Source organism: Cygnus olor, chromosome 13 (genome assembly GCF_009769625.2).
Source record: "Cygnus olor isolate bCygOlo1 chromosome 13, bCygOlo1.pri.v2, whole genome shotgun sequence".
Lineage (NCBI taxonomy): Eukaryota > Metazoa > Chordata > Aves > Anseriformes > Anatidae > Cygnus > Cygnus olor.
The window spans coordinates 9,789,190-9,813,597 of record NC_049181.1 but is presented as its reverse complement, the minus strand read 5'-3'; the positions used below and the strand labels follow the sequence as shown (position 1 = coordinate 9,813,597).

General features: G+C 58.1%; 1 protein-coding gene across 8 annotated transcripts in view; it reads right to left on the bottom strand.

Moving 5' to 3' along the window:
• DLG3 (discs large MAGUK scaffold protein 3) overlaps positions 1-24,408 on the bottom strand; it is a 76,066-nt gene that overhangs the window by 27,400 nt on the left and 24,258 nt on the right. For 4 of the 8 annotated variants that reach the window (XM_040572023.1, XM_040572026.1, XM_040572027.1 and 1 more), the window contains 7 exons: positions 12,154-12,207; positions 6,514-6,564; positions 3,655-3,779; positions 3,033-3,202; positions 2,656-2,792; positions 2,369-2,513; positions 2,040-2,199 (listed from right to left, as the gene is read on the bottom strand). In XM_040572023.1, coding sequence (XP_040427957.1) covers positions 2,040-2,199; positions 2,369-2,513; positions 2,656-2,792; positions 3,033-3,202; positions 3,655-3,779; positions 6,514-6,564; positions 12,154-12,207 — 842 coding nt within the window. Of the gene's footprint in view, positions 1-2,039; positions 2,200-2,368; positions 2,514-2,655; positions 2,793-3,032; positions 3,203-3,654; positions 3,780-6,513; positions 6,565-8,878; positions 8,898-12,153; positions 12,208-24,408 lie in introns of those variants that run through there. The other 4 variants (XM_040572025.1, XM_040572028.1, XM_040572030.1 and 1 more) reach the window with 2 other exon arrangements.

Here is a 24,408-nt window from a genome sequence, read left to right as displayed (position 1 = left end):
CACCGGCACTTGGCTCTGCTGCTGAGCTCCCAGGTCCTCGCTCCACTGCTGCTTTTGTGTTTGCCTGGGAGCCTGCCCAGCCTCTGGGTCTGAGCAGCGCCTTGTTCCTGGAGCCTGCTCCTCTGCTCCCGGAGCGTAGGTGGGGAGGCTGTGGGGCCAGGTAGGTGCAGGGGGCTGCCAGGGGCAGGGAGGGCTGCAGCTGTTTGTCCCTCTGCAGCAAATCCTTGCCTGGAGCTGGAGATTTTCCTCAGGAAGAAATAGGTCAGGTTTCTGGGTCTGCAAGACCGTGCCTCCAACCAGCCGATGAACTCGCTCTGCCCCTTGCTTTTTGCTGCTGCCCTGGAGGAAGCATCCCCAGCATGGATGAAGACAGAAAGTAGAGAGACGCCACAAGAACCAAGGAGAGGAAATAAAGCCCCAGGCAGGTAAGTCGCTTATCCCAGGTCTCAGTCACGGTACGCACTCCAGGCATCCTGAGCGGGACAATGTTCCTGCAGATGGATCCCACGCTGGACACTGTGGCATTGACACCTTGACCTGGGCACACAGCGGGGCTGTGCCAGCTCTGCATGTCTGTGGTGCAGCTCATGGGGAAAGCAGCTGCTCTGGTCCCGGGCACTGCAGGACACGAGGGTCACTGGGGACACGTATGAGGAGGAGCAGCTGAGGTCCCTTGGTTTGTTCAGCCCAGAGCAGAGCAGGCCGAGGGGAGGCCTCATGGCGGCCTGCAGCTCCCTCACGAGGGGAGCGGAGGGGCAGGCGCTGAGCTCTGCTCTCTGGGGACAGCGACAGGACCCGAGGGAACGGCATGGAGCTGGGACAGGGGAGGGTCAGGCTGGGTGTTAGGGAAAGGTTCTTCATGGAGAGGGTGGTCAGGCACTGGGACAGGCTCCCCAGGGCAGTCGTCACAGCATGGAGTACAAGAAGCGTTTGGACAATGCTCTCAGACACAGTCTGATTTTTGGATGGTCCTCTGTGGAGCCAGGAGTTGGACTCAACGATCCTCGTGGGTCCCTTCCAACTTGGGATATTCGATGACTCTATGATTCTAGGTCCGTGCTTGCAGCAGCACGCGTGCCTGCAGGAGAGCAAGAGGCAGCAGCCGGGGCGCAGGGCTCAGCCTGCTGCGGTGGGGCCCTCGCAAGGCAGCACCATCCTCTAGCGGCCGCTGGCTCCTTCTGCACCTCAGCCACCGCTGCTGGGTGGTGCCTGGGTCGCAGGATGCTCCCATCCCTCTCTGGCCCACCAGTAAGGGCATCAGTGCGTGTGGGATCCGGTGGGATCAGGGGTCCTTGGAGGAGGGACAGATGGTGCGGTGGCGCTGGGAATCAGTCACCTTCCGTGGTGCAATACAAACGGAGAAAGCGGAGCTCCTGCAGCACAGCATCCTCCCCCAGTGCCCGGGCAGCACGTGAATGGCTGCATCCGGAGAGGAAGCAGCGCGGGGACAGGCTGTGGGGCCGGTGGTATTGGTGCCAAGAGCACACAGGAGACAAGGGCCTGGATGAGGCGAGCGCTGCAGAGGTCGTGGTGCACAGCAGGGCCCACTGAGAGGCGAGGAATGGATGGGGTGGATGCGATGGCACGGGCTCTCCGGGACCACCTGCCTGATGCCCGATGGCACACCAGGGTCTTCCGCTCTGGGATCCATCAGCGTCACAGAATGGGACCGTCCCAGCCAGGACGAGGCTGCAGCCTCGCTCATAACCACGGAGCCAACCCTAGTCCTGACCCAAGCATCAGCCCTAAACATGCAGCTGGAGCCCAGCATCCAGCCCTGGATCGGCACTCACCCCAGGGCTCGCAGCACCTGGGCGCAGGTGGACTGGGGTCCCAGGCTTGGGGAGCACGGGGAGAGGAGCTGTACCGGGACCGAGAGCTGTGCCCCCCTCACCCCCTGCATGGCACCCACAAACAGAGGCTGTCAGCCGCGGCTGAGGCTCTGCACCCGCTACAGCAGGGTATGGGGATGAGGTCAGGGAGAGAAAGGGAAGGAAGAGAAGGGGCAGGCTCTGGGGATGCCCGTGCCTGGCTCTCACCTGGTGAAGTCGTCGTCCCCAATCATGTGCCGAGGGATGGGCGAGTACCTGGAGGGGGTCACTTGAGGGGGGACGGTGTAGGCAGGTTTGTTCTCCACGCTGCCCAGGTAGCCCAGACTGGAGTTATGGCTTATGTGGTTGTCAGCCAAGGCTGAGAAGGCTGCAGGAGAGGAGACAGGCATCAGGAGCAGAAATCAGCTTCAACGTGGATGGCAGAGACCAGCCCGGCATCTGCTGCCGGCTCCAGCACGTGCCGTCCCCCATCCCCGCTGCGCCATCCCCCCCGTCCCCGCAGTGCCCCGGGGCTGCCGCAGCGGCAGCGTACGTACTGCTGGCGTAGTCGGGGGGCGCGTACATGTCGTTGAGGTGCAGGCTGCCGGGTTTGGCCACTTTCAGGTACACCATGTCGGAGGTGTTCTTCAGGGCGGCCACCGCCTCCTCGTGCCGCACGTCCTGCAGGTTCGTGTTATTCACCTGCCGGGGGCAAGGGGGACGGTGAGATGGTGGCTGTCCCCTCCCGCAGCACCGTCCCAGCAGGGACCCCAGGAAAGGGGGCGAGGGATGGGCACCGTGGCACTGCGGGTGCCCGGCTGCCCACCGCAGGCGCGGGGCTTACCGCCAGCAGCCGGTCCCCGATCTGCAGACGCCCGTCCTTCTGGGCAGCGCCTCCCTCGATGATCTTGGTGATGTAGATGCTGTTGTCCCCGGGGATGTGCTGGTTCCCGATGCCCCCTGCGATGCTGAAGCCCAGTCCTGGGGATGAGCGGGAGGGGAGGAGCGGGGTGAGGGATGGCTGGCTGCGGTCTGGGGCTGGCACAGCCAGCTCACTGGGTTTTCCCATCCCGCTCCCAACCCAATGGGCCACCTTCTCGCTGCCCGGCCACTATGTGCCTCACCGTGGGGCTGCCCCACACCCTGCACCACGTAGCATCCCACCCTGCAACGCTGGGGTGGGCACCCAGGGGACACCCCACACCAGCCCGTGGGACTCACCTTTGGGTCCCTTCATCAGGTTGACCTCCATGATGGTCTCCGGCGGGGGCTGCCGGCGCCGCACCACGAGCCGCACCACGGGGCCCGCTTCCTTCAGAGCCTCCACGGCTTTGCTGTGCACCACCTCGGAGACGTCCACGTCGTTGACCCGCAGCACGCAGTCGTTCACCCTGCGGGTACAACGTGACCCTGAGCTCCCAAGAACCTCTGCCACCCTCCTCCGGCTGTGCAGACCCTCGTGCAAGGGGGAACTGCTTGAGCTGGCCAGGTCCTGCTCTTTGGGATGAGGAGGTTTGCAGGAGGAAAAATGTGGGGTGACAGCGGGGTCCCTCCCCAGGGGGCGGAGGCAAGGGGGGAGGCAGTGAGGCTAGTCCCCGTGCTGTCACCCTGCTGGAGAGGGGAGACGGGGGAAGGATGGATCCTGCCCCAGGGCGCACAGGGAAGGAGGGGAGCCAGAGGCGGGGAGGGCTGGCAGGATGCTGATGGCAGGGGGAATCCCTGCAGAGGTGACCTGGCCATGGGTAAGGGGCTGGAGGGGCTGGGAGGGAGCAGGGGTGGGGGCTGACCAGTGGGGCAGACGGAGTCAGGATCCGGGGTGACCCCCCCAGCCCCATACACTCACCCCAAACGTCCGTCCATGGCTGCCGCTCCCCCGGGGATGATTTTGGTGATGAAGATGCCCGGGTCATCTGGAATGTGGGGGTTGTCGATCCCTCCTGCTATGCTGAAGCCGAGGCCGGAGTTACCCTGTGGGAAACCACACGTGGCTCCTGTCCCATGCGGCCACTTGCTCGCTGGCAGCGCCGGTCTGAGAGCAGCGAGCCCCCCGGCAGCACCCCCCTTACAGCATCCGCCGTGGTCCGGGAGGGCAGCGGGTGCGTGGCTGAGGGGAGGCCGGCGCTCGTCAGCCCGGGCGCTCGGCGCGGAGCACCCAACAGATGGAGCGGGAGCGTGGGAGCCGCCAGGACCTCCCTCGCCGCCACGTCTCTGCCGAGAGACTGAGGCAGGCAGCGAGCGGGGGGGACGAGGGGGTGGTCCTTGGCGGAGAAAACCTCCCCTCGCTGGCGGCTCCCCAGGAGGAGACACCGACAGCACAGCCCGTGCGGAGAAGCGGGGCTTGGACCGACCACCAGCATCTGTCCCCTGCGCCCCCCGAGGCTCAGGGTGCCGGCTGGCTGGCGGCTCCTGCAACGCTGCGTTGGGTCTCGGCGCCCTGAAACAAGTGGCTCCCTCGTCAGCCCCACAGCGCCGGTGCCAAACTGCACCAGGGCAGTGGAGGGGGCTGTAGGGATGGAGATGAAGCCTGAAGAGGAAGGAGGGAGCCACGCCATGCCCCTGTCCTGGCACGCTCGCTGTGTCCCAGCAGCATCCCACCGCGAGCAGGCGCTTCTGCTGCCCAGCCCCGCGCTGCCTGCCCCGCTCGCGGGACCCCCCTCGGTCACACACTTAGGGGCGCTGCTTCCGCTGCCGTGCTTGATGCAAGTGGACAATTACTGATTTTTTTTTTTCCCTGCTCTGCCTTGAAAATCAGATGGCTTGCTGCCTTGTTTTCTCATGCGGAAGAGCTGACACTTAGTCACATCCTACCATGCCCGCCTCTCACACACAACTGTGCTCAGGCCAAGCACTGTCCCAGCCGCCCAGGGCTCCTGGGGTGCTGCTGCTCACCCAATGGTGACGGGGAGCTCTGGGAGCCCCCTGACGGACCCGTGGCCAGGAGGGCTGCACCCACCCTAGGACACTAGGAGGTGTGGCTGCCTAAAGTGGACTCCTGACATTGATTCTGTCCGGCTCTGGAAGGGTAGCATCTCTGCGATGCTGGCTAAGAAATCTGGAAACAATCCAGGAGTTGTTTTTTTTTTATTCCGATAAACCAGAAGAAATCAAGTTCAAGGGATTTCTTTGCTGGCATCGGGGCTGCTGGAGCCGTGGGGGGCAGCACCTGCTACAGACACGTGCAGTGTCCATCAACCCACCGCCATGCTCCTCTGCGGGCAGAGCTCCCTTGGTTATTGCCCCAAAATGCTGCTGCCTTTGCCCTTTACAACAAAGACAGGGATCAATCACAGAGAAGTGATGCTGGGATATGCTGGGGTTGTCTCTGGGAGCTGAACATCACAGCAAGGGGACAGTCTCTCACCTGCAGGTGGCAAGGAGCTCCTCCTGCAAGGAGATGGGGCCGTAGTGGTCCCACTGGGCCAGGGGAAGGGGACAGACCTGGGTCAGGTCTGTGCTGGTCCTGGCACTCTATTTCCCTTGTGGTTTCTGGCTGCCTGGAGCCAGGCAGCAAATCCCCGCAGCAGCAGAGCAGTGAGAGCTGCATACCAGCCTGACCCTGCCAGCCCCACCCGGCTGTGGGCTGAGGATGCTCTGCAGCATCCCCGAAAACAAGGCTTTTGCCTCTAAATAGGGCCCGGAGCAGGCAGCACTCAGCCCAAAAAGGAAGCATCCCCTGGGCTCGTTTCGTCAGGCACGCTGGGGAAGCGGTGGGTGAGGCTGCAGCCCCAGATAACCTTCCGTCCACCCACCTCCGTGATGCAGAGCCGGGGGGAGGAGGGGGATGACTAAAGGAACAGGAGAACGAGTGATGCGTCTTCCCCTGCGCTGCTGGCCAAGCGGCGAGGAGGAGGCCCTCGCCTCGCTCGTGCCGCTGTGCCAGGCGATGGAGACCCTGCACGGGGTGGGACAGGGCTGCCCCCCGGCACGCAGCGGCGGAGGGCTGCGGCTGCGGAGCCCTGCGCTCGTCCCGTGGTGCTGCCTGGCCCTGCTGTGCCCACGCCTCGGAGCAAAGCTTGGGGCAGCTTTTCCTGCTCCCTCCCCATCCCTCCTGCACACAGAGATGCTGCCTCTGCGCGCCACCCGCTGCTCCCAGGACCGACCCCGTCCCCTGTGGGAGCCGATTTTATCGGCTGTGGCGCAGCACCCAGCGTCAGCTCTGCGTGGCCAGGGTCTCACCAAGAGACGGGGGAAGGTGCAGGCAGGAGCTGCCCCCGCCGCAGACCGGGCTACAAGAAAACCTGTCCTCGCTGCTCAGCGTCACCAGGCTCGGTGCCCCGCGGCGAGGCAGAGCCAGCCACTGGGGCAGGGGGGCGGCAGACGGACGAGAGGCGAGAGACAAACCCCCCCCCCCCCCCCCCCCCCCCGCGAGTGCAGCTCCTTCTGCCTCCATTTTCTGGCAAAGACGGTGACAAAGAGCCCCCCCCAGCCCCAGCTCTGCGCTGGCGGGGGTGCGGGGGCGAGGGTGCGAAAGAGGGAGGTGAGGGAGAAACCCTCCTCCCTCCCTTCTGGAGGGGTGCAGGGGGGGAGCGGTGAGCCCAGCCCCCTGCCGCGGAGGAAGGAAAGCCAGACACCCCCAAACCCCTCCAGGGAGGGGAGCGGAGCCCCCCCTGTGCCCATCAGTTGGGGGTGTGGGGGGTGAGTGGGGGCTGCCGTGGGGAGGGCACCCGCATGGTCGGCACCGTGCCGCCCGGCCAGCACTTACCCTTTCCAAGACGATCTCCTCGTATTTAAACATCCCATCGCTGCCGTTCACCTGGGGAGAGGGAAAGAGCACGTTAGGGCTCCGCATGCATCCCGGGGCACTGGAATATGGAGAATCCACCCCAAAACCTGTGCCGTCACAGCTGAAAACCTCAAATGCAGTTGTGCAAGCCTGCCCTGGAATTAAACTGCTCGCTGCTTTTCTTTCTGGGCATGATCCAAAGCCCACTGACTTTAATGTACTTTAGCTCAAACCTTTTATTCTGGCAGCTCATTTTGTGAGGAATGAAAAGGAGCTCAACCAAATCCACACAAAGCAATGACGCCTCTGTTACCCAGCATGTAATTAACCTCGGGAATTCACTGCTGCAGGAAGCAAGGAAAGGGGCTTGGTCGACTGGAAAAAAAAAGAAAGGTCTGTAATAACACAATGTACATCTTCAGTAGCTTATATCTTCTAAATGTTTTTGCAGCCTGGTTTTGTTAACATGGAAGAGCAAGTAATTTGGAATAATCTATTCTGTTGAATTAGTTGGTCACAAAGGAAACAAAGTGGTATATATACCCTCCATATAAGGTGCCCCTTAAACAACAGAATGGTATAGCCTCGATGCTGCATGCCATACTGCTCCCTGCACTCAAGAAACTCCCACAGGCATCACGTCAAAGATGATGAAATGTAACGGTGAGGGGCCTGATCACCTCTCACACGAAGGGACTGAGAAATGGGCACTGCTTATCAGAAAGAAAACCAAAAGCAAAAGGGGTGCAGTTGTAGGCTCTGAAATAACAAACGCTAAATGCACAGGTCAAAAACTTCCATCTTCCCCATCACTACAAATGTACAGAAAAATAAGGTGGCAGTTTCAAAACGCACTCAAACACCTTTTTCGCCTGCATGCTCCAGGTAACATTAGTCAGGCCATAAGCAGCTGCGAAGGCCTCAGAATAAGGAAGATTTGAAAAACGACTGCATGTTCAAACCTCCGGGGTTGTTACGTGGCCACAGGACTTTGGGAGGGGTTGGCTCAAACCTCACACTTTAGGTCCCTCTGGGAGATGGGGGACCTGGCTACAGGGCTGCAAGGCAGAGGAGCTGGGCTCAGTCCCCTGAGCAGTTTGTGAGTTCGTAATGCAGCTTTTAATCTGGTCATCAATGGATGGCTTGCGGGTGGCTTTCTGTGAGCTCCCAAACTGGTGTTGCTGTGCTCTTGTTCATGGGTGCCCTTGTCCAGCGCCAGCTCCCAAAGCTGCAGCCGACCCTCGGCTCCACGGCCTTCCTGTCCCTGAATGTGCCCTGCGGGACATTAATGGAAAGGGAGCACGAAAGGAGGGCGACCGTGGCTGAGGCAGGCACTGAATGGCACAGCCATGTCCCCACAGAGTGGTTTTGCCCAACCTAAGTGCTCTTCAGTGCTGCAGAGGCACAGACTGGAAGTCCCCCAGCCCGTTGTGGGTACCGTGCTTCCAGAAGAATGAGGCTGGAGAAAGCCCGGGGCAGCGGGATGTGACTGGGGCTTTGGGGAACGTGGGCCAGAAGAGGAGGCTGAAGGGATTGCGGTGGGTTTGCCCTCAGAGCGACAGAAGGAAAACACAGACCCAAGACACAAATGCAAACGGTGGCAGCAGAGGGAGGACAGGAGCCTGCTGGGGATGCACAGCATGGGTCAGGCTGGCGGGTGCTCAGCCTCAGCACCCCTCCAGGCCAGGCCAGCTCCAGAGCCTTGCAGGACCTTTGTGTCAACTGAGACCACGAGAAGGAGTCAGAGGCCTGAAACAAGGGAGATTCAGGTGGGACATAAAGAAAGCTTTGGGAAAAAGGAAAGCTTCAGGATGTGCTGTTAGGGTTTTGACAGCTGTGGAAACATCGTTGGGCTGGAGTCAGGCAAGGCCACCCCTCGGAAGGGCTTCAGGGGTTGGGAGGCACTCGCTAGGTGTGCTGGCAGACCTTCTCCCCTCCAGCTGCTGCTCTGCCCATGAATCCTGGGGGCACACACGCTGCACCCCCTCGGCCAGCACCGGCACGGTACAGAGCAGGGCGAAGACGAGCCCTCCACGGGCAGGGACATCGCTGCCTGGCTGCAGGACCCCCCGCCACCGCTTTTCCTCCCCGTCCCACCGCACTGACTAATCCTGAGTCCCCCTCACCGCCTCCCTCGCCCAAGCCCCCGGGCTCCTCTCGCCGCCGCAGTTGGTGGCCCGGCGTGCGGTGCGTGGCTCTGCCTCCCCCCAGCTTTCCAGCAACTCAGATTCCTGGCACCCGCCGCTACTACACACGTTGTCCTCTCCGCTTTGGCATTAAACGCTATTGCCACACAGACAGCCATATGCACACCCACGGCCGCAGAGGAACAGCACATACATACCTCCAGGATGGGGATGTGCAGAAAACTTTGACAATCTGTGAGCCGCAGGGAGAGCCAGCAGCGCCCGCGCCGGGAAGCACCCGGGCAGGGACCTGCGGCACGGGGTGTGGGGACACCCGGGACGTGGCCCCACGGTGCTCCCCCTCAAAACCTTGGGGTTGTCAATGCCGAGGGGCATTTCGTATTGCATTTTGTGTCACGTTTTGCACCGTTCCCTGAAAATAAGCAGGGCCAGCACCTGCCCAGCACAGCGTGTGCCAGGTGAGCCAAGCCTGGACATGAAGTTCTAGCTCTGATTACGTCTCCAAAACCCGTGCAACAGAACGCCAGTTAATTGCATAAGGAAGCCAAATGGAGACCTTAATATATACCACGTAACCAAGGGAACAAGCCAACAAAGCAAACGTTCCAGCATCGGAAAATTGAATACCAGTCACTCACTGACGGCAAAACCCGCCCGTGGCACCCACCGGAGCCACCACGGCCTGACTGTGCCACAGGCTGCTGTCCCTGTGCTCGCAGGGGGCACCCTGTGCTCCTCCCCAGATTGCTTTGGGACCGTGTCCCATGCAACATGATGAGAAACTCCCAGGGATGCCCTGATTCCCCATCCAACTCTCTGCTGAGCTCCCTCCCAATGTAGGTGCTGCCTTCCTGTCAAGGGGGGGGTGCAGACCTGACACATTTTGGCTCCCATCTGGGGCTTGTTTGGGAGATGTCTGGCTTCAGGCTTTCATGGGGGTGTCCTGGTATGTGCCCCGGGGCCATCCCTTCCTGGGCAGGGTGAGCCCACCCCACTCTGCTTTCATTTCCCTGGGTACCACCTGCAAAGCTCAAGGGGGTGTGTGGCTCAGTAGCTGTTCCCAGCACAGCCCAATCCTGAGCAGCAGCTGGTTTGTAATGGAGAAGAGTCAGGGTATTTTTTCCAAGCCCATCCCACGCAGCAAGCCCACCTGAGGCCTCAGGAAGAGGCCCCCTCTCTGGCCTTCGCTTCTCTTTCGTGTTTCGAGCAGCAGGGAAATAGTTAGCAATGATGACATTTAAATCATCAACAGAAGGCTGCAGAGTTAACACTCATTTGATAAACAGAAGAGCGCACACCTTCCAGAGCTACTGCAAGCTGTCTGCAGGCTCAGCCGGCCAACACCGCACCGTCGCACGTGGAACGCAGTTTGCAATTTGCTAGAGAGTCAGGGTTTTTTCAAAAAAAAAAATAATAAAGGAGGCCAAATTTAGAAGGATAAGATGGGGTTCCTCAAACTAACCCAAATAGCCCAACAGGCTGCAAGAAGAATAACCCACAGGAAGAGTAATCCTCCTGCTTTCTGAGCAGGATGTGGCCCATGCCTTGCTGTTAGCACGCGGTGGGGCCAGGCACCGGCACCTCGCTTCGGTTGAGGCTGCAGGTCAGGGCACACAGCCGAGCCTTTGCCGAGCCACACGACAGGGCTTTGAAGTGACCCTCCCTGCTCCCTGGCAGCAGTCTTTGCACACCCTGGGCAGAAATAACTTGTTCCAGCTTCAGAAAGGCAGCTCGGAAACACAGACAGCACTGCCTGCCATGGGAGCTGTGCTCCTGATGCTCCATCTACCCTCTAGGGACAGGGTGTGCAAAACACACCAGCGGGTGAAATGGTGAGCGGCAACCTGGAGCAGTAGGTGGGTGCTTGTGTGAGCCCAGCCTGACTACAGTCTGCAGACTATCTATCCTTCAGGGGCTGCTTTTAATACAGAAGGAATTTGATGAGGATTTTTTGGGGGTTTTACATCCTGGGAGTGCTGGGTTTGTAGCCGTAGGCAGCATAGCTGAGCACTGGCCCCGGCAGCAAGCGGGATGCGGGGCCGCAGCTCATACCTTGTGGTGCTGCTGGTGCCACATGCTCTTGGGGATGGAGGTGGGTGGACAGAGGGACTGAAATGTGGAGCAGACTTCTTGATAAACAGCCGGGGCCAAATTCAGCCCAGCAGCTAGTCCAATGTAATCAATGGAGCTAGAACAGGAAGGAACTAGACCACATCCATCTGTTTATCATTAAGGAAAGCATTGAATAGTTAAGTAATTAAAGACTGGAAGATGTGACATTAACCCTTCCAAATACATACTGTACCAACAGGCTTCAGCTTTTGTTTTTGTAAAAGAACTCTGTGCCAGACTTGCCACTTCACTGTGTTCTTCTGCAGAAATCCCCTGTTGTGGCTCCTTTGCCGACCTGCGGAACTGCTGAGGGGAGCCTCTGAGGTTTGTTTTCCCTGGAGCCCTGCTCCCCGGGAAGGGGGTGACAGGATGGAGCAGGGCTCGCCCGGGCTCCAAAGTGGGGCCACAGCCATGTGGGACACGTGTTCTTTGCAAGCCATTTTTTGGCACTGAGTTTCCAGCGGGGAAGGCTGGTTTCTGCCTGGTACCACACAAAGCAGAACATCCTTTGGGAATAACTACTGGGTTCTGCCACAGCTGTACGAGGCTGCTGGGCCCAGGACCACCATCACCTTCCTCCCAAAAGCCAGGAGGCTTTGGCTAAGCATCTGAGGCACAATTAAACAGCGTGTCCAGGGCTGCAGAGGGCCTGTCTGGGCTTCCCTTCCTTTTGGTAGCCCAACTGGCCCAGCGCGGCTCTGATGTGCACCAAGCCTATGAGAGGCTGTGGGCTGACATCTGCAATTTGTTAGGAGGAAGGTTCGACCACCAGAAGTAACCCACAGCCTTCCGCCTCGAGTTCAAAGGCTAACCAAGTCTAATACAAGTCCCAGTGCTGCTTCATTAACATGGAAGGCAACCGAAACTTGCTGCATCATAAGAAAAACAGGTGCAAAGCACGCAGCCCTGGCAAGCTGTCAACTGAGCTCCCTTTTGGGAAGAAAATGGGAGCACCCCCGAAGCACAGAGCCAGCAGTGCAGAAATCCATGCCGACCGCCCCGCTCCCTCCATCCCCCCTGCAGGAACGATTTGCAGACGCTCTGGTGTGGGATGCAGCAGGTCACAAACCCTCTCTGCAACGAGCCAAGGAGGAGTAGCTCTATAGCAAGCCGAGAGTGCCAAGCGCACTATGGCTGCAAACACCCTCTGTCACCAAGCGCTGCTCAGCTGCTGGCAGCCGTGGCTCTGCTCAGCGTGGCCCAGCTCCAGCGGGGCTCGGGGCTGGGATGTGCTGTGGGGACGTGGCGCAGGCCCCAGGCTCCTCTGCCACCTGGCTGGGGCCTCCCCGGGTGGAGGAGCCTTGCTGCACCGCCAAGCACCGCTTGTGGAAAAGAAGTGAAACAAAACCAGGAGACTTACAGAGAGTCCTTGTTCCAGCGAGTCTGTGTTCACGATAATGGGAGCAGGGTTGGCCTGTGGGGAGACAAAAGCGGCATGTCACTGAGCTGAGCGCCGAACCCAGCCCTTCGTGGTGCACAGCCTCACCCGGCCATGCCACCACAGGCCCTCCAGGCCAGGCAGAAGAGGGCAGCTGAGGAAGGGCTCTGCTCTTGGCCCTCCTCCATGTGCCCAGCAGCCCTGGGATGGACATGGGGACACAGCACGGCTCGGGGCATGGGTCCCCTCCTCAGGCCTCCCAAACATTGGCTGCAATGAGGGAGACAGTGAACACCAGAAACTCTCCCAGCCTCCGGCCAGAATCACACCAGCACCAAAACTGATGTGAAATCCACGTTGCTGAGGGATTAGGAAATAGGAGGGGTAGGGAAGGAAGTCCTTCTGCAGGGGGGATATATTGCCAGCAGACGAGCCCTGAGACCTTCAGGCACCTTGCAGCAGCTGCTGCTGCCCCTCTAAGCATGGGGAGACCACCATGGCCTGCAGAGGTGGCAGTGTTCGGACCCCCCATGTTCATTACCCCTGGGTAAAACCTCTGCTCGGTGCCCTTGGTTCTTCCTCTGCATCTCCTCACGCACACCTCCTGAGCAGATGTCACCCCTCTCTTGCAGGACACCCCCAAATCTGTCTCCAGGCCCCTCTTCACCTCTGCCACCTTGGCTCTGCCCGTTAGCTCATTTCATAGTTCAGGAGCTCCCCTCTGGGAGCTCATGGTGGCTTCCCTGGATTCCTTGCAGCTCCTCCAGGGCTCTGAGCTGCTCCCAGCTTGACCCACTCAGCATTAACACCCCACGACTGGAGTAGCACCAGCCCTGATGCTGCTGGGGCCAAAAGATGGTGAGGAGACGACTTCCAGAGCGGCTTTTCACATTTGGGTAGAAACCAGGCTCGGTGAGGAGGCAACAGGCAGGGGTGGGCGCAGGAGGGACACGCATGCAGCGGCAGGAGAAGGCAGGAGGCAGGGCCGAGGCCCTTAAGGCAGGGAGGCTCCCTCAGGAGAGGCAGACAGGGGAGTGCTCCAGCACCGGGAGCTGAGGTGAAGGCTACCCTGGGGGGGGGGGGGTCCCGCTGTGCCGAGTCGAGTCGAGCCGAGCCGAGCCGTGCCCAGTCAAGCCAAGCAGTGCCGTGCCGAGCTGAACCGTGCAGTGCCGTTCTGTGCCATGCCAAGCCATGCCGGGCTGTTCCATGCCTTTCCGTACCGTGCTGAGCCATTCCGAGAGCTGTCCAGCACCACAACCTCCTGAAGGTGCTGTGCCATGCCTGCAGCGCTGCCCTTTCCCCCTGGAGCATCCCCAGCTTGGGGAGGCTTCTCAACAAGAGCGTGAGGGAGAAGCGGCTAAAGAGGAGGAATTTCAGCCTAATACAAGGCCAACATTCCTCACCGGCATACACCAGCAAGTGGTGCAAAATCTGGAAGGTCGGGGGTGCGCTGGGATTCACAGCATCATTCCAAGGTTTGTGTGGAAAGCAACAGCCAGAGCTGGATGGGGAAATGCTGAGAGACATGAGCTACAAGGGGACGTGAGTCCTCTGCCTTGGGGCATCACAAATATCAGTCAGGGCAAGGAGCAACTGAGTCATCGTGAAGGCTAGGGTAGCAGTTAACTGGAACCACGGACTGTCCAATACTGCGGGTTGCACGGCCCGGTGGCCTCTCTAAACCTATGAGACTTTCTCAGGAGCAGACTACGGCCTCGCTGCCCTCCTCTGGTATATATCTCCCTGATGAAGACCCACCTCATCCCATAACCCAGCACTGCACTCCCCACCTTATCCTGCTCTAGCTGACGGTATTTCTGGACTTTTCGCTTGGGGTTTTGTAAGTGGGAGAGTTAAGGGTCAGCTGGACTGTAGTTTTGATCTTGCCCAGAAAGGTTCTGCTCTCATAAGGATGGGAGCAGGAGGTAGTTAATTTGATTTATTCAGATGCTTTCTGATCTTTCCTGCAGCTGTAACTATTGGTTACAAACCCATAGTTTTTATGGCAATTAATTCTCTAGCTCAGGCAAATATGACCACTTCCAAGCTCTCCTGCCAAACCCCTCCCACACACGTAAGAGAATCACAATTTTCAGGTCCAATGTCTTGGGATCTCCATGGCCCAGAAGCAGTGTTAAGCTGGGAATATCCCCTCTCTGGCAGTACACAGTCCTTGTATTTAATCCAGATAATTTGTGAGATAGCATATATTAAACCTGGCACTGGCTTTTATTAGTCCCCAGTGCAATTCTAGGAAGGGATTCCACATTTCAAGGCAAAAAAGCAGCACTTCTACTGCCAGCAATTAACAAACGGTGGATGTTTGAACCTTGGTGTGCCAGAGGCCAGCTCTTATTAGATGAGTTTCCAGGAAGGATGCAGAAGAGGCAGCCTAAGTAAATGCAGTCCATCACGTGCCCCCTGATTTATGACATGAATTCAACCCCACAAATGATGCTTTGGATCCCTCCCAGGGAGAAGTGCTCTGTATGATAATTTTATAGAGGCGTTTGCAGGTCCAGCCTGAGTCTTCCAGTGAGCCCCACTGCAGTCTCTTTGTTGAATTACTAATAGCCCACAAATCACACATCGCATTGCCTCACTCACACAGCGGTGAGCCCTAAGGACATATTTTGTCTAGCCTGCTCGCTGCGCACTGAGCATCCTTTGCAGCCATTCCACACTAGTGATTTTTACATCTCAGAATACTGCTAGGAGCACAATTTCCCACTCAGGCTCCAGATGGGACCCAGGAGATGCTGAATGAGAGTGGCTGCTTAAAACGAAGTCGCACATGGTCAGAAGGAATTCAGACCAGGAAATCCCCATTTGCCTCCTGTGGCCAGCTATTCCAGCTACTACAAGAAAGGTGATTGGATTTTAGCTCTGACTTCCACTTCCAAATATCCCAACATTTGCACCTTGCCTGGTAGCATAGGCTCCACTTCTCTAGGCCCCAGTGACCAGGGAAATCTTGAATCCTGACCTTCAAACCTCACCCCCCTTCAACGCTATTCCCTTCAGCTCCTGTTGCTGCCCAGATTTTCCCAACAGCTGTCCTCTGCCTCGCTGGCTTTGTGCCTAGATCAATCTCTGCGTATGTGCGGTGACCCCCCTCACTCCCCAAGGTCCTCCTTGAGTCCCACCTTCCCTGCAGCCTTCAGACACTGAGCCGGAGGATCCGTGCAGCTTCTGCCTGGTGGAGGGAGGCCAGGGCACCTCCAGCTCCACTAGGCTTCGGTGGTCATGCTGCCGTGTGGTGAACGCCACAGGGCTTGGACCTCTTTTCACTTGTAAAGCGCCAAGCACCAGCAGGGCTTGGTAAATAATAATGGTGTGATGAAGCGTTTTAGATGGAAGAGATCTGACAGCCCCCATTGAATGTGACCTGAATGCACAGCCCTGTTCCCTCTCCTCCCTGCATGCAGCAACCCCCTGCTCCTTAGGGCATAAATTACTTACCGTTCCCTATAGAATTGAGGGCATGGTTAATTCACCAGCATGTTCCTGCTGCCCAGCAAAAAATAACGATGATCTCTCTCCTGCCCTGGCTAGCAGAGGGCTTGGTAAATGTGCCTGCCTGATGGAGGAAGGCAGAGGCTTGTCAGCCCAGGGGCACTAGTGCCAGTCACCAGTGGGCAGTCAAGCTCCAAGTATTTTTAGTGCATCACCCCTTTCCCTCCGTTTCTATTGGTATCATCTGCTGGGACGAAGGTAGGATTTGCAAAACGTGACAATTTTCCAAAACTTCCAACTGAAAGAAAAGCTGCAATTAAATGCAAATGGAGGAGGATTGTTAGCGTGCTACAGAGGGAGCAAGGCTCATCCTGCGGCATTCCCACGAGGACTGGGTCGGTTCTTAACTGGAAGCCCAAGCTGTTCTCTCCATGCTGATATCCCCAAGATTTGCATCAGGTTCACATCCTCCGCAGATCTGGCACAGGGGCTGGCCTGCAGAGGTCAGGAATTATGTACCTCCTCCAGACAAAATAAATGTGCTGCAGACCGCTGAGACCTGCTGCAACTGGATTGTGCCCACACACAAACCCATCTCCATCTCAACCAGCAACAGGGCTGAAGCAGGAGCCTCCAGAGCTGACAAATTCATGTCTGGATGCACAGAGCTGGGTCCCTGCAGGAGGCCCGCGTGCCCTGGGTGTCACGCACAAAGGGATGCGCAACACAGAGCGACTATTTGCTACTCTCAGCTTGTGCATAAGTAGCCAAGCGCTAACTTATCTGCTTGATTTTTGCAACGTTCCCAGATTGGATCAGAGTGAAAAGTCTATCTGCCTTTTAATATCCTTTCCTTTATATCATCTCAGGTATAATAGCAACACTCAGAAGGAAATGTCTCTGGAGATAAGTGGAATTCAGTCTTTACATCCTTTTAAAAGCTCTCAGGGGCAGAGACCAAGTAGGGAGATGCCCAACAGAAGCATCTGAACTGGGTGGACAGGCGGGGCCAGGCTCCATCTGCTTTGTGTTTTTTTTGTTGCTGTTTTTTCTTTTTTTAAGGGTGTAAAATCTTGGTGAAAGCTGTGCATGTGCAGCGTGGAGAACAGCTGCTGCAGGGCAGGGCCCTGCTGTGAGCACGCAGGTCCTGGCACTGACGGATGCCGGGGAGCGGTGTCGGCACGGGATGCACAGGGAGCGGGGTCACGCCGTGCAAACCCACGGACTTCCCAGGAGCAAGCCCAGGTCCCGGCGGCGCAGCACAGCCGGTGAGCCCGCGCTCGCCGTGGCTCAACCCGATAAGCGCTGACACGCTCATCTGTTTTGCGCCAGGCATTCCTGCCCTCCACGCAGACACTGCTTTTCCCAGCACCAACAGAGAGCCCAAACCTGTAGCTGCCAAAAACATTGTCTCCCAAAGCATCTGAGATGACACGGTTGTTCCACAGACACCCAGGTGTCGCTTCCAAGCTCAGTACAAGACACACACCTGATGCAAGAGGCTCCCCAAAGCCACCTCACAGCCTTCCCAACAAGAAATGATGCTCAGCACGTCACTCCCTGGAATGAATGCTGGCTCCGTGGTAACACATGGGTTCTTCCTACCTCTCAATACCAAATCCACGCTTTGGTCTTCCTACTCCTCCACTTCTTAATGGAAGAGGTAACAAACTGCTGCCAGAGGCTGGTCCCCTTCTCACAGCTCTCTATGACCACCTGGTTTTGCCTTCTCTCCACACTGTGGCCGGAGCTGAGCTCTGCTTGGGAGCATCGGAGGGCTGCAACCACCCCAGTGCAAGACGGATGAGCCGAGGGGTAGGATGAGGGAAAGAAAACAGGCTGAAACCTTCTGGAGGCTGAAGAATTTCATGGCCGGAGTTGAATCTCCCTTCCTTTTGACCAGACTAGACAAAATAACTCTTTTTGCACTTTGTTTTGCCCACTGGCTGTCACTCCTTGGGCTGGCTCCCCCTGAGCCTTTGCCATAACACCCCAGCAGCATGCCACGTCCGGCCGCCTGCTCCCCACCCACCCGTGCTGGGCTCCCAGCCAGCGCCGTGCGCAGGCGGTGACACCAGACGTCCCCTCCAGGCTGCGTCAGGGACATTTTGCAGCTTGGTCACATCGGTGGCGTGAGCAGCCCCTGCCCCGTGCTGCGCCTCGGCACGGGCTCAAAGCACCACGGGCATCCTGGAGATGGGGAGCGCCGGCAGAACTTGAAAGGTCCGTGGTCACAAGGATCGTTGGCAAAGCCACTGAAGCGCCCAGCGTTTAATGCGAACACAAGCAGCTACTGAGGGTTTAATCTTTGTTTTGGTGCTTTTCTTTCCCCCATTTTTTTTTAAAGACTACACTTAAATAGGGACTGGAAAAAGCCTTCACTCAGTGGGAAAGGAAGAAAGCTTCCCCAGACAGGAGCTCTGTGGAGTTTAAGTTTCCATTTAGAAGCCATTAAGGCCAGTGTGTTCATGCTTGAAAGTTAGACATCCTGTTCCAGGCTCAGACCGCTAAAATAAGTGACCCAATTTGCAGAGGTGCTGGGCTCCAATTGCTTCCTTCTGACCTGATGTTGCCAAATAAAAATGACTCTATTCCTTTTTGCAGAGGGAGAATTATTATCATCTGAAAAACTTGCATGCCTCCCCCCCGACAAACGCAAATATACAGGGGAAGAAAGAGTGAAGAAAGGACAGTATTAAAGATTTCTTTGGGTTCCAAATATCCTGCTTTTTTCTCTAAGTTCCAATGCACGCCTAGGTACAAAATTTCAATAAACTTGTTTCTGTGCTGCAAAAGCAAACCAAGATCCATCAACACAGCCTCAAACTAAATTACAGTTAATATGAAGGCAACAAGAGGGTATTCAGGTCCCAGGGTGCTCTGAAGTGCCACATGTCACCAAAAATAATTACAACCCCTGAACAGTCCCTCAGCGAGCCCTGCTCAAATGAGCTTCTGCAGACAAAACTGTGAACGGCATTTCAAATTCAGGTATTCTGAGCTTGTTAAATGCTCTGTTAAAGCCTTTTCTCTCCACATTACTGATACACGTTCAGAGCATATTGCTGGAGTTACGAGTGCCCTTGAGGGATCCCCACATCGTCCCATGTTTGCATGTGCTCCAAACAGCCACGAGCGCTTGCTCGCCCTGTGCCACTCACAGCACTCTCACTGCCTTACAGGCGGAGCGAGGGTTAAGCTGATTCCCAAATTGCAGCCAGGATGCTGAGCCAGGGACACGCTGTCCCTCCGGGGCTGCCCCAGCACGCCCAGCTCCCCCACCCCAGAGCAGACCCTTGCCGGATCCGCTCTCCTCTGGGAACTGGAGACCAGGACCCCTTGGGAGGGCATCCTGCATGGGGCTGAGCGCCGCAGCGCCCGGCACGCAGCCACGGCTGATTGCGGCCTGATTAGTCTTAATCACTTCCTCTCTCTAAATGAGCATCCGCAGCGAAGGAAGGAGCGGAAGCTCCTCCGATCATGGCAGATTGTGTGCAGAGGGCCTCACCCGAGCGAGGTGGCTCTCTGGGGATGGCCACGGCTTCTGCTTCGCTCCCACCTTCCCACCCAGGGTACCAAGATGGATGGACAGATGGACAGACGGATGGATGGGTGGACTGGACAGACGGATGGATGGGTGGACGGGTGGATGGATGGATGGATGGATGGATGGATGGATGGATGGATGGATGACCCAGAGTTTGCCTCTCATGCAGAGCCCCCACAGACCGCTCCCTGCTTCAAGCACGCCCTGAGACCAGCTGGCAGAGCCCCACCACGACCCCAGAGATGGCCAGGAATGGACGGGGCAGGTCCCACCACATCAGTAACATCAAAGCCAAGGGGGAAGAGACCGTCTGAAAGCACAGTGCACAGGGGGGAACCCTCCGGCAGGGGAGGCTGACGTCTTCCTACCGCCACCACGTTCCTCATGAGGAGCCACTTCTTCCACACTGGCCACGTCCCTGCTGGAAGCTGCCTGTTCTTGGCCTGGCTGCCTCACCACAGCGCTCTCCCCTTCCTCCTCCCCCAGCAACACAGCAGGGCCACGTCTTCCTATTTCCACTGGGTACTTCCCTCTTCCTCCACATTGTGCTGATGGGATCTCTCCCACCTGCGTGGCTTCAGACTCGGCCTTCACAGCAGCAGCCACATCTCTGCCACAGCCAGTTTGGGCCTAAGCTCTGCTGCTTCTCTGATGCTCTCGGGTGAGAGCAGGACATGGGATGCTCAGGGTGGGTGAGGGGATCAGTCCGAGCCAGCACGCAGGTGTTCAGGAATACCACTCCCAGGAGACACAGAGAGAGGGAGGTGACCCCGGGAATGACCTGAGAAAGTGTCGGCTGGACCATGTTACTGGCTGGGTGGCAGGAAAAGAAGGTCCAGATCATCAGAAATAGCGGCTGCCTCAAAGGTCTGCGGGGTAAGGGGCCGGGCTGGTGGTGGGGCACGGTTTGGGGGAAGGAGAGCAGCTCGGTGCCTGGCTATAGCCACCTGAGTCGGTGGTGACGGCAGGATCACCAGACGGAGATGCCCGAGAAACAAGCTGAGAGGTGAAATCAGATGGAAGGAGATATATTAGGAACAGACATGCAGATTTACACATCGTGAGTGAGGAGGTGATAAGCGGGTCCGTGGGAAGGGAATGAAACTCTCGCGAGGGAGTGGGGTGCGATGAGCAGCGGTGGAGAGGGAAGACCCTGCGGGACTCCGGCTGCCAAGAGGACAGGCGGGGACAGACGCCGGAGGTGGCGGGGCGGCCGGGGGACAGCTAGCGACCGCAGCGCGGGGCCGAGCAGGCGGACGGGGTCAGGCACCGAAACGCCCCGCTGAGCGTGAGGGAGCCAGGCACGAAATGCAAGTTTCACTACAGTTGTATCTACATTTAGGTTGCCAAAAATACCTCCGGCAGATTGGATGTCTTTAATTAAAAGGATGTCTCCTGTCTCCCGGCGTGACGCAGAGCTCGCCCTGCTCACGGGGCTCTGCACGGACACCGTGGGGGCCGTCCCGTGGGGCTGCTCATCCCTGCCGTGTCCCCCCGCACCCTGCCAGTGCTGGGCAGGCCAGCGGCAGCACTTTCCCCAAATGCTCCCTCATGGCACGGGCACAGAGCACAGGAGGAAAATTGACCCCCCCTTCCTGTTTTGGCTTCTCTCCTTCCCTCCTTCCTCCCCTCCAAACACGGAGAACGCCTTCCTCCTTTCTCCTCCTCCACCTTCGAGTGCAAAGATTTAGCTAATTTCTTCTATGAATAGCACATGAGTAGCCATAGCAACATCACCCTGCCAACCTCACCACCTCCACTGCCTCCGTGTCCCCGGCACCCCGTTCCTCTCACCCTCCCTCGCACCTCCCCAGGGAACATCTGGGGCTCCAGCCCTTTCCCACGAAGCCACCCGCACTTGGCTCCCCGCCTGCCCCTCAGCGCTCACCTCTTTCCCTCCAGCCCTGCCTGCCCATCGCTCAGAAACCTGGCCTGGCCACCACGTCCTCGCCGGGTGAAGGCCAGCTCCCTCCCAAGGCTCTTCCCCCCCTCCATTTCCTACGCCCCAGGAGCCTCAAATCTTTGCTGCGCCCAGCCAGAGGCTGTGCGAGGGCTGCTGCTTCCGCCAAGACTGTGCCCACCTCCTCCAGGTGATTCCCCAGCGCACGGGAGGAACTATAACAAGCGATGTTTGTGCGTGGAAAAATACCGCCTTCGGTGACACATTCGCAGCCCCAGACAGGCAGCGAGGTCCTTTCCCCCTCCTCCACCTGCCTGGCCACAAAACGCCTCCACCCAGGAGGCCCACGAAAGCCTGGTGTGGCCCCGAGCTGGTCAGGGACTCCCTGCGGTGCTGCTCTGACCAACCCCGCATCCCCCCGGCCCCAGGAGAGGGAGGACGGGGGACAGCAGGGCATTGCCGTGTGCCCGCAGGGAGGGCATCTCTGGCCGAGCAGGGCCAGGAGAGCCGGGGCAGCCTCCAGGGGCAGAGGGCACTTCCCAGCCACCCACCCCACGCAACCTTCAGCCGTGCCTTTCCCAGAGAGGAGGTGCGCATGCCCAGGGCACCCCAAATATGCAGAAAAAGGCTGGTGAGCCCCTCTGGAGCCCCACGGCGGATCCCGTTCCGGCACCAGCTTGGCACTGGGGACCCGGGGTGAGACAAGCCGTGGGGCTGGACCTTTCCCTGGCAAGGTGCCGGCTGCCTCACCCCGGCACGGGGAGCAGCCCCGGAGAAGGGGCTCGAGCACGGCCGAGCATCTCAGCGCTGCGCTCCTGAGCAGCCGTGGGTGTCACTGTGCGGGGAGAGGAGGGGTTTGGAGCACTTGGCTCCTCCAGCCGCTGCGCATCAGCGATGCTTCCCTGGATCGCGCTGCCATGCCTCCCCCAAAGCGGGGAGTCCTCCTCTCACCCCAGTCTGGCGGGGGGGGGGGGGGGGGGGGGGAGTTGTGTCCCCCACCAGTGAGCGAGGGGGGACGGGGAGGGCACAGGGCCGGATGGAGGGATGGAGAAGGAAACAATGGAGAGCAGCGATGGCAGCAAGCACGGGGAACGTGAAGCAATAAACAGTGAGATAAGGGAGAAGAAATGGAAGAGATCTCCAAAGGGAAAAAGGAGGAGGGAAGAAAAGCGAAGCAAAAAGAAATGAGAAACCCAGAGCGGAGAGATTTCCTCTCTCCCTGTGGTCAGGATTAGGGGTTCTCAGTTACTGGCATTGCCTGAGCAAGCTAATTTGTGTCCTGGAGAAGGGGAGAGGCAGAAGGAGAGGAACGACGCGCTGCCGGCAGTGGGAGGAGGTGCGGGTTGATGCCGGGACTGTGCTGTGTGCTGGGCACGTGTGGGCACAGCTCACACGCCGTGGGGCTGTGCACAGGGTCTGCGAGTACGCATGATGGCAGCAACACACACCGCCACATGCAACCGTGAGCATGTTCCCCGTGTCAGAGCATCTGCACACGCGGCCGCTCCAGCACACGCACTGGCTGTGCACTCTCCTCTGCTTGCATGCAAGGGAGAGGAGAAAAACGCTTGAACGAACGGGGGGGTGGCGAAGCTCCCAGGGAGGTGAGCAGGTCCTCGCTTTGATGGGGAAGCCTCTTGGCCCTGCTCTGCCTCCTCCCCGCTCTGCCTGCTCCCACCTCTGCTGCTGGAAGTGCTTCCAGGGACAGGGACACCGCTTAAAGGGGCAGCCCTGAACAATGGCAGCCTTGCCTCTCCCCGGTGCTCTCGAGGTCTGAGGGGCTGCCTCCTCGTCTCCAGCAAAGCACAGCAGCTTCGCACCCGGCACTCGGCCAATTTCCCCCCCGAGCATGACATCCCCTGGCCCCCTGGAGCCAAAACCCTCGGCCAGGTGCGAGCATGGCTCGGCTGTTCCCATTTCACCACCTTTTGTCCCTCTGCCCACGGCCAGACCGGGAAGAACGTGGATTCCTGATGGCTCAGACACTTTGCACCCTTGGATCAGAAGGGGAACAGTGCCGAGGTATTTGCTGCAAAGCTTTACTCATTGCATACATTTGCTACACACCAGGGAGCAATCCTGCCTTCTCTGATACAGGCAGTGCACATACCACACACGTCATATTATACATGCAGACCCCGCTATGCTCACGTAGCCTCACACACTGGCATCCTCTGTCGCTTGCAATGCAGCGAGGAGGTTTTGATTTTCATCTTTTAAGGCTAAGGCTGAGCAGAGATTCCCTACGTGGACTTTGGGACCAGCCCAAGCCCCGGGGCTCTGTGGCAGCACCACAAAGACAATGATTTCTCTCCCACCACTGCAATGCACGAGGGGCTCCCCTGCCCAGCCGGCCACGGCAGCGCTGCAGCTGGCATCGCTTCCCTCCCAGCCTGCTTGCAGTCATCTCACCAGCAGCTCTGGGCCAGACCTTTCCTGCAAGCAGGAGAGGAAAGGAAAGGAGGGAGCAGACCGGCTCCAATTCCCTGCTCCTACCCAGTTCCCAGAGCTCACCGCACTGGATGGAGCGAAGGAAAGAGATAGCAAAGGAAAGATGAAAACTGCTTGCCAGAACCAGCAGGCGAGAGAGAGATGAGACTGATTTTGATGCAAAGAGTGGCAGAGAAACAGAGAGAAACCAGAAGCAGGTTTATAGCAAGGTAGCTGGGGTTTTGGGTGCTTTCTGTAAACATCTTCTGAGCGTATCAGCTTGGAATCAGATTATTTTGACCAGAGCTACAGACAGACAGTAATGAAGAAAAACACAGAAAGGGAAGAGGGTTGTGTTTTCCAAGGGGAAAGGAGGAGAGAATTCCCATTGATTCCTGTGTCTGCCTGCTACTGCATCTTGAAATAATAATTAGAAGGATCAATAAGAAATCATGTGAGGTTTGAAGATAATGAATGAAAGAGGCAGAAGAAGCAAACTGAAATGCCTTTCTTTAAAGCAGGGTAAACTGTTTTTCAGGCAGGGTCTAGCCTCCATTTTAATGCTTTGCAAACAGCTCCAACCATTTTCTGAGCTGGCTTGTGGGTTCAAAACAAGACTGGTCTCTCCATTTAGAGGAGAAAGAGAGAGACAGCCTGAGAATGGGTCCTGGAGGAGAACACTAATAAAATGAACGTGTGTGGGAAGAAATGGAGGCAGTGAAATGGGGCAGAAAGCACACAGCATGCCGGCGATCAGAGAAGGGTTACGTAATAATCTATGGGAGCAGGGACGTAGCAGCAGAGCGAGGAATCCACAACTCAATGGAAAAAGCGGGTGCCAGTTTGGGAGCGCTGGCAAGCGGCACCGAGAGCCCACGAGGCTGCCCGGCGGGCAGCGTGCCCC